This window comes from Chelonoidis abingdonii, chromosome 2 (genome assembly GCF_003597395.2).
Source record: "Chelonoidis abingdonii isolate Lonesome George chromosome 2, CheloAbing_2.0, whole genome shotgun sequence".
Lineage (NCBI taxonomy): Eukaryota > Metazoa > Chordata > Testudines > Testudinidae > Chelonoidis > Chelonoidis abingdonii.
This window is the reverse complement of record NC_133770.1, coordinates 15,398,493-15,417,400: the sequence shown is the minus strand read 5'-3', so window position 1 is coordinate 15,417,400 and position 18,908 is coordinate 15,398,493. Positions and strand designations below refer to the sequence as shown.

The 18,908-nt window shown below is 40.0% G+C and overlaps 1 protein-coding gene across 1 annotated transcript in view; it reads right to left on the bottom strand.

The window, feature by feature from the left end:
- LOC116838872 (sodium channel protein type 5 subunit alpha-like) overlaps positions 1-18,908 on the bottom strand; it is a 102,161-nt gene that overhangs the window by 58,701 nt on the left and 24,552 nt on the right. Inside the window, 5 exon segments of the mRNA XM_075062178.1 lie at positions 2,645-2,998; positions 5,549-5,743; positions 6,192-6,421; positions 15,711-15,837; positions 17,937-18,119. Coding sequence (XP_074918279.1) covers positions 2,645-2,998; positions 5,549-5,743; positions 6,192-6,421; positions 15,711-15,837; positions 17,937-18,119 — 1,089 coding nt within the window.

The window sequence follows — 18,908 nt, the reverse complement described above, 5'->3', positions numbered from 1 at the left end:
TTCCAAGTGGTGTAAAAGAAAAAAAAGTTGGTGTATCACAACATTCCATCAATTAATTCCTTGAGGGAGAGACAATTACAAAAGTTACAGATATACATAATTATGGGGGCATTGTTCCTTTAGCTGGCCAGAATTGGCAACAGGAAGGTAGAGATTATTTGTACAGTAGAACTATCACCCCCCGGTATTAGACTAAGAGCACAGATTCAGCATAGTAAAGAATAGTGAGGGCCTGATTTTAGTTTCATGATGGTTTTCTTAGGTGAAATGCCATCAGACCTGAGTGGAGCTGCTTTAGATTTGCATTGGGTCCAAAACCCACACTAAATAACTCTACCTCCCCCCTTCTTTGGTGTTTAAACCCTTCAGGTGCTGACAGCTGGTTATCAAGTCCTCTGCTAGACGTTCTTTAGCTGAACAGAGCCTTCTGATTATTTATGATGATTTGCTTTCGGAGAGAGAGTCACCCCCAGGTGGGTACCATACATCCTCTCACCCTGCTTCCCCAAAAGATTTTTGACAGCTTTAAGTTCCATCCAGGACCCCGTAGGAGCTCTGTAACATGTCCTTCACCCACCCTGATTCTCCCCTGCCCACATTTAGAGCAGTAGGGTCAGCCATGAGCCTCGCATCTCCAAGCAGACTTCCACCAGAGAGAGACTGGCAGCTCCCACAATCCAGATTCCACTGGTGGAACCCAAATTACCCTGTCCACTTCCCCCTTCCCTTTTCTCATTCCCAGTCTCCTGTGTGTTTCTGGCTTTACTGCACTAAGCTTCTTTTTAAAAGAGATCACTGCCAGCTCCAATCTACTATTTTAAAACATAAAATGAGAATCTTTGGTCGTGATCTTCCTTGCACTTCTTCCAATGGAGTAACTCCTGACACTGGTGTAAGCAAAAGAAGAATCAGGTCTCGTATCCCCTTATGAGTCTTTTTTATATATTTAATTTTGCACTATGCTTGCGAATGTGGGAGTATACAGGGGAGGATGCCATATAAACATGCTAGGCTGATGTTTTTCATTATCTCTGAATATTCAGGGTTTGTAATGCTTGTTTTGGGGATAAATTAAAACATCCTTATAATGTTTGGGGCTCTTAAGTTACTGACATGTACTTTCAAACTTACTTCCAGATTAAGGTTTTTATTATTCCTACACAAAATACAATGTTCACATCTTAATATTTGTTTAAAAAAATACACAAGAGATTCCACTGATTTGCAGAAAGCCGACAAAAGTAATTCAAAACGAAAATTTCATTTGAGAATTAGTTTTCTCGCAGGAACTCTACTTTTACAGTAGGGCAATAACACTGATTTTATGTATTTACTTCTGATTTAGCCTACTACAGGAAAGAGGAGATGCAGATCCGATGTCTTGTATCTAAAGAGAACTGAACTATGAGCCTGCATTGAGCTGTGTTCTGGTAGAATCCTGATTTCAGTGGGTTCAAGCTGGGCCCAGGGATTGCCTGCAAAGAACTCAGTAGAGAAACAAGTTCTTAAACAAAAACCAGGTTGCGATATGCAAACACAGGGCTGCCGTCTCAAAAGGAGTTAGGTTCCTACTTGCTATTTAGGCATCTAACTCCCACTGAAATCAATGGTAACTATTAATGGAAGTTAGGAGTCTAACTTCTATTTTTATCTATCAATAACTTCCACTGATTTCAATAGAAGTTAGGAGCCTAAGTAGACATTTGGAGCCTAACTCCTTCTGAGCATTCAGCCCTTAGTGATTATTTCCACCGAAGTCTTGAGATGAAAAAGAAAATTTTTCCTCATTGGAATGAATATTGTTCTGTGAAAAGGTTCAGTGATGCAACATTGGAAAAAGTGTCTTACTGTAAATATGAACACAAGTTCCACAGGGTGACAGACAAACAGGGGATTTACTAGAGCACAACTGATATGGGATGGCCCCTTTACCACCATCTCTTGGAGACCTACCATTTATAGAAAGACAAGTCAGTAGATTATGCAGTGTTTTGTAGCATGTTGGTCCCAGGATATTAGAGAGATAAGGTGGGTGAGGTAACATCTTTTACTGGACCAACTTCTGTTGGTGAGAGAGACAAGCTTTCAAATTTACATGTTAGATGGGGTGGTATCTGAGTTACTACAGAGAATTCTTTCCTGGGTGTCTGGCTGGTGAGTCTTACCCACATGCTCAGGGTTTAACTGACTGCCATATTTGGGGTCAGGAAGGAATTTTCCTCCAGGGAAGATTGGCAGAGGCCCTGGAGGTTTTTTGCCTTCCTCTGCAGCACGGGCACGGGTCACTTGCTGGAGGATTCTCCACAGCTTGAGGTCTTCAAACCACAATTTGAGGACTTCAGTAACTCAGACATAGGTTAGGAGTTTGTTACAGGAGTGGGTGGGTGAGATTGTGTGGCCTGCGTTGTGCAGGAGGTCAGACTGGATGATCATGATGGTCCCTTCTGACCTTGAAGTCTATGAGTCTATGAGGTCTGCTAAATCCAGACCTGAAAAACAGTTCTGTGTAAGCTCCAAAGCTTGTCTCTCTCCCTGACAGAAGTTGGTCCAATAAAAAAATATTACTTCACCTATCTTATCTCTGTAAGTCAATATATTGTATACTGTACAGGCAATAAAAATAGAAACATATCTGGAAACTCACCACTAGGTTTCCTATCACCATGGCCAGCAAGAAGACAATAAGGCATAATGGTTCCTCAGCCACCACCATACAATCCCACATGGTTTCAAGCCATTCTCCACACAGAATTCGGAATATAATAAGGAATGAGTGGAAAAAATCCATCATATGCCAACGTGGCTTGCAATCGTCACTTATTTTAGAGCAATGTTCTTTGTAGCTTTTACCAAAAAGTTGCGTTCCTACTACAGCAAATATAAAGACTATGATTGCCAGAACCAGGGTAAGGTTACCCATAGCACTCACTGAGTTACCAATGATTTTAATAAGTATATTCAAAGTTGTCCAGGACTTTGCCAGTTTGAAGATCCTTAGCTGTGTATAAACATAAAACATAGCATTAGACAACAGAAGATTAGATAGTCTTCATTTTGCACTGTTTAAAAATGTTTAAAAACATTATGCAGACATTTCGAACTACTCAAACACTATGAAATATAGGGTATTTTAAGTCAGTATATGATCAATGTAATATAGGCTACTGATTTGTATATATGTTATATCTCTGTCACCTTCTCTCCATCTGTGTGTCTTTTAGCACAATGATGCCACAAGCCTGGCTGTGGACTTTGCACAATTCAATAACATAAATGTTTACCATACCACTAGTAGCAATTTATTACCACTTTCCACTGTGAGTTTCTCAGACAAGCAAGTTGTTGCATTTCCTTCTTCCTGTATTTGCATATCTTCTAGAATCAGAACTTAAATTCCTGTTTATCATAATCTGTACTTTACTTCCATTTTCAATAACCAAATATTTATATGCAAATATCCTGAATTTTAGAGGTGCTGAGCACCCACAATTCCCATTGACTTAAATAGGAGTCATAGCTGTTCAGCACCTCTGTAAATCAGGTCAAGAATCTATCTTAAGTTTGTATAGCATCCATCACCACAGTATCACAGACACTAAACAAGCAAACCACATAAAGTATATGCTTAATTTTAAGTATGTGACTTCAATGGCTCTTCTTACATGCTTAAAATTAACCATGTGCTTAAAGGACTTTGCTCGATCAGGGTCTATGTGCTGATGCAGAAAGGTAATTACTTATCTGTAATTCTTGTTCTTTGTATTTATAGAAGTTATAACACCTCATGATTCTTGGGATCTCTGCCTCTGGCAAATGTCAGGTTCCACAGCCTATAATCTTTTAAATAGTCAGTTCCTTGCCATTTTGAAAATAAAATGGTAAAACCAATAACATCTTATAATTCTGAGCTGGTGAATGATGATCTGTTATAACCACAGTACAATGCATTCAGAAAATAATAATACTAGGTAAGTAATTTTCTTCAAAGATAAATGTTATGATAAATATCCAATCTTGAAGGATAAAGTTCTTATGAGATCTTTCTCAAAAATCCTAATTAATCAAAAAGAAAAAAATTACCACAAAGAGGAACCAGTAACAACTATGATTGACAAGGTGGTAACAGTAGACTGGTAGAGCAAAGGGGGAAATAAATAAATGGGAAAGTGTGTGCCTATACAGTTTACATATAGATACAATACATCTCTGTGCATTGGGAGAAAATGAGATACCTTCAGACAAATCACAAATATCAGCTAAAATCCCAGTTCAGGAAAGCACTTCAGCTGACACTTAAATCCATCCCTATTTGAGAAAGCACTTACGTACGTGTTTGTCAGTTAAATACATGCTTAAGTGCTTTCTGGAACAGGGAAGCCTTTCCTAAATTGGTGTTTAGGAGACATTCCAAAAACATTTAAATGAGGATGCATGTTATATCCTCCTTTGTGCATCCAATCCATCACATAGGCCCCAAACCTGTGAATAGTTACACACAAGAGTAACTCCAAGTCTCTTGATGTGCGTAAAGTTACATGCTTGAGTGTTTGTAGGAGTGGGGCCTGAGGCCCAGATTCAGAAAAACATCCTTATTCTTTCACGTGGGCACTATAAAATAATAATCTTAGCCGGAGACTGATTTATTTGAAAGACTTACACATTTCTCTCTCTTAGGGTCAGATACCTATCTTTTCAAAAGTTATGTAGAGTTTGTCACATGATTTGCTTTTCTTTTCAGCCATTCCTTTAATTTTGACAACATTTTCTCCTCAGAAGCTGCCTGCTGTGATGGTCTCTGACAGGCAGAAGAACAACTTGCAAAAGTACATCATGGGAGGAGGAACTAGTTGACAATACTAAATTTTGTTGCTGGAGATGGTATAGCAATTGCTGTTGCAATAGTTAATACGAAGAACAGAAACTTTCCATTCCAAACTGAAATGAGGTAAGGATGGAGAAATATGCATTTTGAAGAATTCTTGAACCTGAAATGCTATTTCAGGGGTTTGTAGGATTTACAAAAAAAAAAAAAAATTGAGTTTGCAAGCCATTTTCACTTTAAATTTAAAAAAAACACACTTTCCCCAAGATTGTTTTATTTGTTTGTTCAGAAAGTGTTTCTAACTAAAAAGAAGATTGTGATATAGTGTACGAATAGATAAACCAACCACCTCCCTAAAATCCAGGATAGTACAAGTGTATGGTGATTATAGAGTATAAATATGTCTTTATTACATTTTTTCTCCTCCATTTCTTCTTTCTCAGTTTCTCTGAATTTGTGTTTCATTCTTTTCATTCTCTGCTCCAACATTAACTGGATTTTAACATTAGATTTTTCTTTTACTCCTTTCATTCCATGTTTTTAAATCATCTCACAGTGAAATACAAATGCTATATTTGTTTGTCAAACTTTTAAATGGGTTAGACAAAATGAGTTTCCAGTTCCTAATATGAGGGTGTAGAAATTGCACTTAATGGGGGAACTGAAATCCTCTCCATTGTATTTATGCAAAAAGTTTTATGAGACTGAATATATATGAGCCATTACCAGTTTGAGGGAACGCAAAACTAACAGGTTTCCATGTTCTTTTCTTCCTTTAGCTTTGGTGTGTAAACTCAAGTCAATTAAGCTTACGGTGACAATTATGCTGTCAAAAATATTCCAGCGTTGCTGAAAATAGTAATAGGGATCTAGAGCAATGATTTTCAAGATCACTTCTGCAGTAAAAATTCCAGTAAAGACCTGTGACAAAAGAAACAATAAGTCATATCTGCCTAAAAGGTACTGTGAGTCTCTCTCTCTAGACCACCTTCCCACGAATATAGTAGCATAGATATACGTAGATCAGTAAAGTGAACAGCAAACCCTACTTTTATCATGTATCATGTATATCATAACGGATCATCAACAAAAACCCTAGCCTTGTCTGCTCTTATTCTAAAGGATGTTTAGAACAACTGCGAAACAAGAGTAACATTTGAGAATCCCATATTCTGAAAATTAAACAGACAAAGAATGAATAAATGAATCTTTCTTACTACCATTCTTTGTATTCTGGATAGAATCCCATATTCTGAAAATTAAACAGACAAAGAATGAATAAATGAATCTTTCTTACTACCATTCTTTGTATTCTGGATAGAAATATATATAAATTCATTCTTGATAGTGAATGTCAGAATTCACATACCTTGTTGCCTACGTTAAGCATGAATTTTAAATTTCTTGTCATTTTATAGTGCTCTAGTGCCATGAAGATAGTATTCATCACAATGCAAAGAGTGATAGCGAGGTCAGTAAATGGATCCATTACTAAAATTGTCACCTTTTTCTTGATTCTCAACCACAGTGGACAACAGTCCCAAATAAGATATTTTAGGGCAAAGTCCTTCAAGCAGGGAGGGCATTTCTGTTGTGATTCTTGACGTTACAAATGACAAAGAAAACAAAGCAATAACCAGGTAGTTAGTGCTGTCCTATGTGACAAGAGAAGAACCGCAACTAATGAAAGCATAGAAAAATTAAACCCAAACCCCATCACATCTTCTTGAGATTTTTTACAATCATATCATGCATTTTCTATATAAGGCACTCTCTCAGTCTTCCATTCATTTTTTTAAACAAATCCCAGATCAATGAATTCATATTTAAACCCGTTCTCTTCAGACAAGGCCTGATTCAAAATCCACTGAATTTCAACGGGCTTTTAATTAGAACCTTATTCATCTTAGACATACATTTCTATTGTCTACAACACTGGAAAAATAGGACTGGGGTGACACCATGCTTCCTGATTCACCAAGAAATATAAAAATTAAATTAAAACTACTTTTGTGCTTTCTCCCTCATAGACTCATAGACTTTAAGATCAGAAAGGACCATTATGATCATCTAGTCTGACCTCCTGCACCATTCAGGCCACAGAATCTCATCCACCCACTCCTGTAACAAACCCCTAACCTATATCTGAGTTACTGAAGTCCTCAAATTGTTGTTTGAAGACCTCAAGCTGCAGAGAATCCTCCAGCAAGTGACTTGTGCCCCATGCTGCAGAGGAAGGCGAAAAACCTCCAGGGCCTCTGCCAATCTTCCCTGGAGAAAAATTCCTTCCAACCCCAAATATGGCGATCAGTTAAACCCTGAGCATGTGGGCAAGACTCACTAGCCAGCACCCAGGAAGAATTCTCTTGTAGTAACTCAGATCCCACCCATCTAACATCCCATCACAGACCACTAGGCATACTTACCTGCTGATAATCAAGATCAATTGCCAAATTAATGCCAAAATTACGCTTCCATCATACCATTCCCTCCATAAACTTATCAAGCTTAGTCTTGAAGCCAGATATGTCTTTTGCCCCCATTACTCCCCTTGGAAGGCTGTTCCAGAACTTCACTCCTCTAATGGTTAGAAACCTTAGTCTAATTTGAAGTCTAAACTTCCTAGTGTCCAGCTTATATCTGTTTGTTCTTGTGTCCCTCACTTGTGTAGAATACAATATCACTAATAACCATGCTGAATGCGACAAACAACGCAGTGATTGATTAGTGCCAAAGTGAAACAGTATTACAATTATATTTTGGTTAGGTCTAAGTCACATGCACACGTAAACGCTCCTGTATTTTGCAAAAGTTTCAGGTCACTTAAAGTCTATATACCAGAGGCAAAACTCAATAAAACACATAGGCAACATTTATTAAGCTCCAAACTGCCAGTAGATTTGGACAGGGTTATTGAAACTGGAAGTAAGATTAACAGCTATCTCAGAGGATCTCATTGAGTGATGGAAAAAGATGGGTATGATTTTTTCATCTGGTGTATGGAATGCATTTGAGTAAAAGGATATAAGTTGCACTTTTTTTTCAAAAGGCTGGATGTTAAATTACACCAAACAACTGCTAGCCTATTTTTCCATCATAAGCAGATGGAAGAACACTGTTGTATATATGGCTTACTCACTTAATGAGTATACTGAAGAAAGATGAACACTGTCTTTCTAAAAAGAGAAGTGGCCACAGTCAAATCTCATACACTTCAGGAGATACAGTATGTCCTCCCCTCCAAAAGCAGAATAAAAACTCTTTTCCAATTTGCACATGGGTTGGCAGCAAATACTGATGTGGGAACATTGCTTTTTGATGGAATTTGTAGGATGGCCTGGCACTAAATGCAATATATATTGTAATGCAGATATTATACTGACATTGTGATATGTGCTGCTTGATGTTCAGGCATATGGGGTCACGTTCAGATAATAGATTTGTCCCTGAATAGATTAGGTATGTGTTATAGGTATGGATATGATTTCTGTTAATTGATTGTCTTACTGAATTTTCTGACTGAACTTACGATAATCACACAATGCACTAACAAGATGTGCATCACTGAAAACATCGTTCCAGAGCTAACATAAATCCACAAGTACAGAGTAATTAATAGCATACAGGCAGCACTATTGGACTTGCTACACAGAAGTTTTCTGAATGCATGTATGTGTGTTGGGGGAAGGTAATCTATGTGAAATCTATATGTATACATTCTTTGATAGGGTAACAAGCCTTGTGGATGGGGGAAAGCAGTAGATGTGGTATATTTTGACTTTAGGAAGACTTTTGATACTGTCTCGCATGATCTTCTCATAAATAAACTAGGGAAATAAAACCTAGAGGGAGCTACCATAAGGTGGATGCTTAACTGGTTGGAAAACCATTCCAATAGAATAGTTATCAGTGGTACACAGTCAAGCTGTAAGGGCATATTGAATGCAGGGATCAGTTCTGGGTCCAGTTCTGTTCAATATCTTCATCAATTATTTAGATAATGGCATAGAGAGTACACTTATCAAGTTTGTGGATAATACCAAGCTGGGAGGAGTTGCAAGTGCTTTAGAGGACAGGATTAAAAGTCCAAATGATCTGGACAAACTGGAGAAATGGTCTGAAGTAAATAAGATGAAATTCAATAAGGACAAACGCAAAGTATTCCACTTAGGAAGGAACAATCAGTTGCGCATATACAAAATGGGAAATGACTGCCTAGGAAGGAGTGCTGCAAAAAGGCATCTGGGGGTCAGATCTGGATCACTAGCTAAATATGAATCAACAGTGTAACACTTGTGATGGGGCAAGGCCAGATGGCTACAGTAAAGTACAGAGAAACAGGTATGTTAGCCCCAGGCTAAACAAATCCCTAGCACCCTGGTAACCAAATGGCAGTTGCTCCAGGTTAATCAAGGCACCTGGGCCAATTAAGATCTTTCTAAAGGCAGTGGAAATATAACTACTTTAATTAGAACACCTGCAGCCAATCAAGGCAAGCTAATCAGGGCACCTGGGTTTAAAAAGGAGCTCACTCCAGTCAGGCAGGGAGGAGCCAGAGGAGAAGGAGTGTGTGTGAGGAGCTGGGAGCAAGAAGGCAAGGAGCTGAGAGTGAGAGAGAGTACTGCTGGAGGATTGAGGAGGACAAGCATTATCAGACACTAGGAGGAAGGTCCTGTGGTGAGGATAAAGAAGGTGATTGAAGGAGGCCATGGGGAAGTAGCCCAGGGAGTTGTAGCTGTCATGCAGCTGTTACAGGAGGCACTATAGACAGCTGCAATCCACAGGGCCCTGGGCTGGAACCCGGAGTAGAGGGCGGGTCCGGGTTCCCCCCTAAACCTCTCAACTTCTGATCAGACACAGGAGGAGCTGACCCAGACTATGGGTTCCACAAGAGGGGAAGATCACTGAGGTGTGCAAATCTGCCAATAAGCGCAGGACCCACCAAGGTAGAGGAGGAACTTTGTTACACACTGTTGCAAAAAAGTAAAAATAATTCTGGGATGTATTAGCAGGTGTGTTGTGAGGCTGGACATTAGGAAACATTTCCTAACTATCAGGGTGGTTAAGCACTGGAATAAATTGCCTGGGGGGGTTGTGGAATCTCCATCATTGGAAATTTTAAAGAGCAGGTTAGACAAACACCTGTCAGGGATGGTCTAGATAATACTTAGTCCTGCCAGGAGTTCGGGGGACTGGACTATATGATGTCTCGAGGCCTCTTCCAGTTCTATAATGCTCTGATTTTCTTTTAATGCTTCCCAGAAGGATACAGTAAATAATATTTTTAAAATAATTCCACCCCAAATGGATGATGGAGCCAAAAATGTTCATACATAGGAGTCCTGGAACTGGGAAGAGAGGGGAGATAAGGCTTCCAACACCATATGGTCAATTCAATTGACAAAAAGTGGTCAGGACAAAAGGAGGGGTGGTGCACAGTTCTAACTGGTTCAATATCATGGCACGGGACATGGAAACCTGTCAAAAATCTATGATAAGGGAAGGTATAGAATTATTTATTACATATGTTCAAAACACAGCTCCCAATGAATGCAGTGGCAGCTAAGTGTGCTCGCTACTTCTGCAAATCAGAACTCAGGGTCTCAATCAGCCAGCCAGAAAGTAAGGAAAACACAATTAGTGATCACCTGTGAAAAGACTAGTTTAGGTGACATGACTGATATCACACAGGAACTCTGTGGCAGAAGTAGGGACAGAATATAATTTTTCAGAGTAGCATTCATGTGACCAGCAATAGTAGGTTGTTATCCTCTGCAGGCCAGAGATGGAGGAGACATTTTGCCAGTGGGTTTCAGAGACATTTGCTGACAGCAGAGGAACCTAGAGCTGCATTCCAGACTCTGGAGGAGAATGTGCTCTAGAGGGAGAGGATAAAGCCTTTCACTGATGCTCAAGATGGCTGCCAGGAATATTTTGGCTCTTAGACTTCTACTGGAATTTGAAGCAAGTCCATGAAGCAAGTCCATTAGTTTTTTCATGAAGTTCTGGAAGGTTTTAAAATCATCAGTGTAGGAGGGAAATGGAGGTGAGATCTCCTTGGCCTGAGACTCTTGCTCTTCTTGTATATTGTCCAGTACCAGAAAAGTGTGCAGTACCACAGTACAGTATGTAGGTGCTGGTGGCTGGTATGGTATCAATGCTTTCTCTTAGGCATCCAATGGAGCTGATCAACATAGTGGCCCCAGAGATCCCAGTAAACCCAATATGGAGAGGGATAAAGCAAGGGATTCCAGTGATAATCATAATCTCTGAGCCTATGATATTTGGTAAGTTCCCTAGAATCCTCCTCATGAAAGGGACTCGTAGGGGTGGGGTAGGGTAGTACAGTACTGGGATGGATCCTTGTATCAAGATCACTGAGTACGAGGAATATTCCCCTGAACTAAATGGAGGTGGGAGGGTCCTTCAATATTCTAACCAGTATTGAAGGCTGGAGACTTAAACAAGTCTCAACTTGCTACTTTTGCAGTGGTACCAGAGAGATAACACTGGAAGATTTCCCCAGTACTGTTGACTCAGGTTCACCAGAGATAATGAGATCCTCTGACGAAAGGAACCTGGAAGGAGGTAGAGGACTCTGATAGAAAGTTTGGGTCAGTACTGGCTGGTGAGATGGAATCTTCTGTGGTACCAAGGTGATCACAGAGACATCTCCCCTTTCAGGGGTACAGTGAGATACCAGTACTGGGGCATGGATGGTACCCCTGAGTGTCTCATGGTGCCACAATGTATCAGATAGTGCTGATCCACTGGTTGCTTTGGTGGTAGGTATGTCCAAACAGGGCTGCTTCTATGGCATCAATGCCTCTACTGTACCCTTAGAGAGATGAGAGGGCACTTGAGAATGGGTCTTATGGAGTGATCTGGCCCTCTTCTTCATTTCCTTGTTTGGAGAGACTTTTTTCCTTCTTATTGTCTGGGGCTGCAGATGAGGCAATAATTGGGACTGAGGCAGCCTGTGATGTAGAAGCTGATGTACGTACGGGAAGTGGACCTCTTTGGAGCTAGGACATAGTCCATGAATAAGAACTTAAGTCTAGTCTCCCTGTCTTTCTCAGATCTGCCTTTGGAACCCAGACAGACCTTGCACTTATAAAGGCTGCAAGAGTCCCCCAGACACTGAAGGCAGCTGGAGTGTCTGTCACTGTGGGGAAAGGACCTGTGGGAAATCTCACAGGTCTTAAACCCTGGGGTCCTGGGCATGACAAATTGTGCTCTTACACAAATGACTGAAGAAGGAGAGAAGGGAAAGGTGCCCCACTCCCTAACTATCACAACAGTGCTAAATAAAATAAAGGTATCCAATGAAATAAAGAATTCACAAAGACAAGGCAGGAAGCTGAATACAGCAAAACTCTCCATCTGAAGCTGCAGACGGCTGAGAAGAAATTGAGTGGTGGTGGGTTTGAGCTTCCCTATATACTCTCCTTCTGAGCAGGAGGTGCTGCCCTGTGCAGGCATGGGCCCATGGACACTACTTTGCCGTTTCCAACAGAGTATATGGGCATGCCCACATCCTACAGTAGAGCACCTGTAGGGACATATACTTGAAGAACTTTAATTAGGCTTCCTTGTGCATATGCACTATGACAATCTTTCCCAATATCACAGTATATGGCAGAGTAAGGAATAGAACTCAGTTCTCCTGAGTCCCAATCTAGTGCCTTAAACACAAGAGAACATCTTTTCTCCTTCTGCAATCACTACCTCATTCATTGCCCATCCTGTGCACTGAATGAATAAGAGGTTCCTGTAGAATAAAAAGTATGTGGTCACAAAATTAAAGACTATCACAGAATAATAGGTCTGGAAGGGACCTTGAGAAGTCATCTAGTCCAGCCCTGTCATAGCATTCCTTCTCAGATCTGAACCTTAGAGTTCAGAAAATGAGATACTAGCATAAATCCTCTAAGCTTAATTACCAGTTTAGATCTGATAGCACTGCCACCACCCAAAAATATAGTGTTTTGGGGCACTGTGACCTCCCCAACCTTCCCTGGGGACCCCAAGAACCCAAATCCCTTGGGTCCTTAAAACAAGGAGAAATAAACCATTCCCCCTTCTTTCCCCCTCCCAGACTTTCCCTCCCTGGGCTATCCTGAGAGACTACTGATCCAAACTCTTTAAATCACAATACAGAGAAGCATGTCCCTTCCCTTCCACAAAGAGGCAAACAGATTCAAGGAAAACAGAGAGAGATTCTACCTCTCCCCCCTCCCATCTCCCCCACCAGTCCTGGTGAGTTATCCCAATCCCCTGGGATAAAACAAGGGAAAAAAGAAAAAAATCAATCAGGTTCTCTAAAAAGAAATCTTTTAATAAAAGAAAGGAAAAAGTAAAGAATTATCTCTGTAACTTCAAGATGTAAATATTACAGGGTCCTATCTTATAGACACAGAAAGAAACTTTCCTCCCAGTACCAATACAAATCAAAATATTCCCAGCAACTACACATATAAAAGTTAACCAGCCAGATCCACAATTGCAAATAGAGTAAAACAATTAAAAAGCCTAAACCGCCTGTTTTTACTTACTATTTGAACAGAAACTTAGAGAGCCTGTAGTAATGTCTGGTCTCTCTCAGACCCCCCGAGAGAAGAACACGCAACGGACAAAGAACACACACAAAAGCTTCCCTCCACCCAAATTTAAAAGTATCTTGTCTCGTGATTGGTCTCTGCTTGTATCCCTTTACAGGTAGAAGAGACATTAACCCTTAACAGCCTGTTTATGACAAGCCCCCTATGCTGAGGCAGGACCAAGTATACCTAGACCACCCCTGACAGGTGTTTGTCCAGCCTGTTCTTAAAAACCTCCAATGATGGGGATTCCATAACCTCCCCTGGAAGCCCATATTTCAGACCTAATCTAATCTCCCTTGCTGCAGATAAACCAATTATTTATTATCCTAATTTCAGCAGAGATGGAGAACTGATCACTATCTTATTTATAAAAAATTTTCACATATTTATCAGCTCCACCCTCAGTCTTCTTTTCTCAAGACTAATGTGCCAACCAATTTCTGCTCAGAGATTATTTGAATAGGTTTTGGGGCATAGTAGACTTGGTTATGAGTTAGCTAGTTTAGATCCTCCAGGCAATGTTAGAGCCCATTTTACTAGGGCACAGGCAGCCTCTGCTGCTTCCTTGCAAAGCATCCCCATTTTGGATATCTGTATAGCAACTACATGGGTTTCAGCACATACTTTTACCAAGCATCATACCATAGTGGAAGGATTTCTAAACCTAGTATCATTTTTGTTGGTCTCCACTGGACCTACTCCAACTTGTCCACATCTTTCTTAAATTTAGAACTGGACACAATACTCTAGCTGAGGCAACTCCTGTGCTGAGTAGAGTGGAATAATTACCTCCTGGGTCTTACATACAACACTCCTGTTAATGCACCCCAGAATGATGGTAGCTTTTTTTGCAACTTCATCACATTGTTGACTCATATTCCATTTGTGATCCACTGTAACTCTCAGATCCTTTACGTGGTACTACCATCTAGCCATTTATTCCCCATTTTGCTTTTTGTGCATTTGATTTTTTTCTTCTTTAGTGCAGTACTTTTCACTTGTCTTTAATCAATTGCATCTTGTTGATTTCAAACCAGTTCTCCAATTTGTCAAGGTTGTTTCCAATTCTAATCCAATTCTAAATCTAACGACTCCTCCTACCTTGATGCCCTCCACAAATTTTATGAGTATACCTTGCACTCCATTATCCAAGTCATTAATGAAAATATGAAATAGTACCAGACTAAGGGACAGACCCACTAGATATATCCCTCTCCTCTAGTTTGCCAGCAACATATTGATCACTACTCTTTGGATGCACTACATGCTCCTTATGGCAATGTGTAAAGTACAACAGACTACACGCTCCCCAGCATAGATATAAAAAGTAGTGTAGACGGTGATACACTGCTTTGGTGAATAAAATAAGGCCTGAACCCAGGTATGTACTTTCTACATACCCAAACAGTGTGTCCTCTAGCTACACTACTATTTTTAGCAGTGTAGCGTCCTGCTGCCTTCCCACTACCAGAGTCTTTCCCCACTGCAGGGAAAGGCTCCAGCAGCAGGAAAAAGCTCTGGTGTGAGGAGACAGTGGAGAAAGACACTGGCAGTTCCCCAATGCCACAGACTTTCCCTGCTGTCTCTCCTGTCAGAGCCTTCCACGTCACAGAATGCTTTTCTCTGTGGAGTATAGCTATACATACCCTATACACTGCCACCAGTGATGTGCAGTGTAGACATTGCCTTTGAGTATGATCTTTCAACAAGTTTTGCACCTATCTTATAGTAATTTCATCTAGTACACATTTACCGAGTTTGTTATGAGAATGTCATGTAGGACTGTGTCAAACACCATACTAAAAATCAAGATATATCACATTTTCTGCTTCTCCCCTATCCGCTAGGCCAGTAGCCCCGCTAAAGAAGGAAATTAGGCTGGTTTGGGATGATTTGTTCTTAACAAATCCATGCTGGCTATTCCTTATAACCTTATTATCCACTAGGTGTTTATAAAATGTTTAACAATTTGTTTCAATATCTTTCCAGGTATCCAAGTTAGGCTGACTGGACTATAATCCCCTGGCTCCTCTTTGTTGTTCTTTTTAAAGATAGGTCCCCTCTAGAAAAACAGGTATAAGATCATAATATATACTCACAAGGGAGCCAAATTAAGGATGCACAGAACATTTATTCTGGTATTTTCTAACTGACGCATTTGCAAAGGCTCTATTCCCTCCCCCCCACACGTTTTTGTTGTTATTGTTGTTGGTTTTTTTAGATTTTGATCTTTCATATCAACATATGCTTAGGTTTGAATTAAAGAATGATGAGAAATGACTTACCCTCCAGGACACAGGTAATGGTATTGACTGCCCCAGTTGCCCTTTGACTTTGTAGTGGCTCATTAAAATAGTCCACTGACAGATGATGGAGCAAATGCTTCTTGCTCACTTCATCACATACAGGGGTCTGTTTAAAGAAGTAAACATGGTTAGCTAAAACAGGGCAAAGTGAGGTAAGAATTAGACAGGGATAGCCATGGACATTCATATGAATGATGACATGCAGTGAAATAAATGGGTCTCTTCTATAGAAAATAATAGACATTTAGAATGAGTTAAAAAACAAAGGCCTGACTCCCTTGTGGTAATGACAGTTCCCAGGGTATTTGCCTTCCAGCATTCTGAACAAACTTCAGATTGGTTAATGAGATTCTGCCCATCTAAAACTTCTCTTTGATTATAATAGTTTGCCTTTCCTATCCTGAACTAATCTGTAGTGTTTCTTTTTCATACTCAAAAAATGGATGCTGTTTTTTCTCAAATTTTTCATATTAAAAAAAAAATCACCTCTGGGCAGAGACCAGACCTAGAAAGTTTTTACTCCTCAAGAGATAAGTTTGAAACATGTCAGGCTCAATGAACCACAGACTAGCTGGTTCCTGCCAGATTGTCTAGTGGACTTCTGGGGACCCCAGGCTTCTGATGTTCATAGTTCTGTGCAACTCCACTATATGTACTGTCCCAGGGCCAGAGATGCGGGACTTCCACATTCCGCAGCTCTTGGGAAGCCTCACCATGTGGACTGCCCTGGGGGCAGGGACCCCAGGGCTTCTAGACTCCCATACCAACTAGCTCACAGGTTGCACAAATCCGACAACCTGTTGAGCCTGCTTCCCTGAGAGTCAGACAGTCTGGGGAGACAGCTGGCCTGGAAGTCTAGAAGCCTTAGGGTCCCTGGCCAGAGCAGTTCACATGGTGGCACTTCCCAGGAACCATGGGATCCCTGGCAGCTGCTCACTGAAATTTACGTGAATCATGTTAGTTTCAGTGAGCAGCTGATAGAGCCCTGGGGCACATCTCATTTTGGAAACACCAAGTGTTGGTATTTCCAAAACAAAAATGTTACAGAATTTCCAGTTAATGGGAAATTTAAAAAAATTTGGATTTGGTCCACATCAAACCAAAATTTGAAATATCTAATTTCACACAAACTAGAAATTTTGCCAGTTCTAATTTGGAGTAGCAGAGTCATAATTATGGCTCGTTTGACTTTGCACACTTGATTTTCACCAACATTAGGTGTCATCAACAGTGACCTACATTGGATTTCATTTTCCAAAGCACTGAAGATCTCATCATCACCAAAATCAGTTTTGGAGCCAATGACTCTGCCAGGTAACTGGAAATTGAATATGCTTTCATGGCTGAGCCTGCATTTCATTTGATTTGCACTGCGACCACAAGTAAGTGCAAGGAGAAAATAAAGGCCCCAAAAAACGAAAAAGGGAAAAATGGCATAGCATTGTGCAATATGTTTCTTGGGAATGATAAAGATTTTTAGTACTTCAGTCAACCATGGAAGGTCTGTAAGTCCAACATTAAATAAAGTCACTCATAAAATGATTTAATTTAGGGCAGGTCTACACTACTGCTTAAGTCAATCTAATTTACGTTGCTTGGGGTGTGAGCAATGCAAGTTACATCGACTTAAGCTCTTCCCACACCGGTACTATGTCAGTGGGAGATGCTCTCCTGCCCACATAGCTTCCGCCTCTCATGGAGGTGGAGTAATTATGCTGACAGGAGAGCACTCTCCCATCAGCATATAGCGTCTTCACCAGATACACTACAGTGGAGCAGCTGCATCAGTGCAAAAGTCTGTTATGGAATGTTAATTAAATTCCAGTTCCAATGGTTTTTTTTTTCATTTCCCAGTATTACACAGAATGTTAACATATTTTCATCTACATACATTTTAAATGTTCATGAAAATATTTCTGTTATAGCAAAATGCTTCAGTGCATGTTGATGCCTCACTTTCATTATATCTTCTCTGCTTTCATTCACACATAACTTTCTCAAAAGTTTTCCTTTTGGATTGAAATGTTATCTGCCTCTTTCTTGGGGGAAAGGAGATTTAGTTTTAAAGACCAAAGAAGCAGATGCTGGCTTATATCTATAAATACAGCATTCTATTTCTTAATGGGACTGTGTTTGTGCTTTTGAGCAATTTCTGTTCTAAAACTGACAAAGCTATAAGGATTTTCGATTTAGATAATTAATTACCAGGTTTTGTTGATGGCTACTGGACTGTGATTTGGGAACTTTTTGATCTTCCCCATAATCTTCTATCTCTAAGGACTTATTTTTCTTTCTCCTGTTGCTTCTATCTTTGACTTCTTTGGAGGGTAAAGGTAACATTTCAAAGGAGCAAAGTGACTTCGTATCATTTCCTTTAGCAGTCAATGCCTAAAAGTAAACAAACAAAAAACATAGTTGATACTCTAGTACAGAGTGAGGATATCACTAAGGGAAAAAGTACTGTTGGGCTCTATTAATTCTTGTTAACAATTATCATTTCATATAGATAGTTAAAATACTAACTTCATGTTTCTGGTGCAAGCTGATCACTGAAGGTATTAGGAAGTATTTCCCACTCCATATAGAGAATTGAGCAATTGGTTACATGCAGTGTTTGTGTGCAAACAGATACTCCCCCTGTCAGAGGCAAAATATAAAACTTTGGATCATTCATACCACTCAACTCCTATTTTCCTGTGTACATATTACAGATTGTACAGAATCAGTTTAAAATTTGAATATTAGCACATCTGTCCACTTCCCAAAATGAGGACTTAAACACTGAAAATCACAACCTCTCTGTTGGGTATCTTCAGGACCACAGTCACACAGTGGTCTGCTGTCATTGCTCCAATCTGTGTTTTCAGTGGTATTTCAAATATACAAGAATCCTGCTCTCGAGGAGCCTGATCCACTGAAGTCAAATGGAGTCTTTTCATTGTCTCCAATTGGCTTAGGATCAAACTCTAAAGCAGTCAAAGGATAGAATTATTGTATGTTTCAATACCCAGCCTACCCACAAGAATGGGCCAGCTGAGCAATGGAATAAAAAAAACAAACAAACGTTCATGCGTCCTTATGGAATTATAGGTTGGTGGAATTTTAGACCCGTCAGCCTTTACAATACTATTTTGCTTACAGTACCATGAACTAATGTTGCATTTTTATGTTCACTAC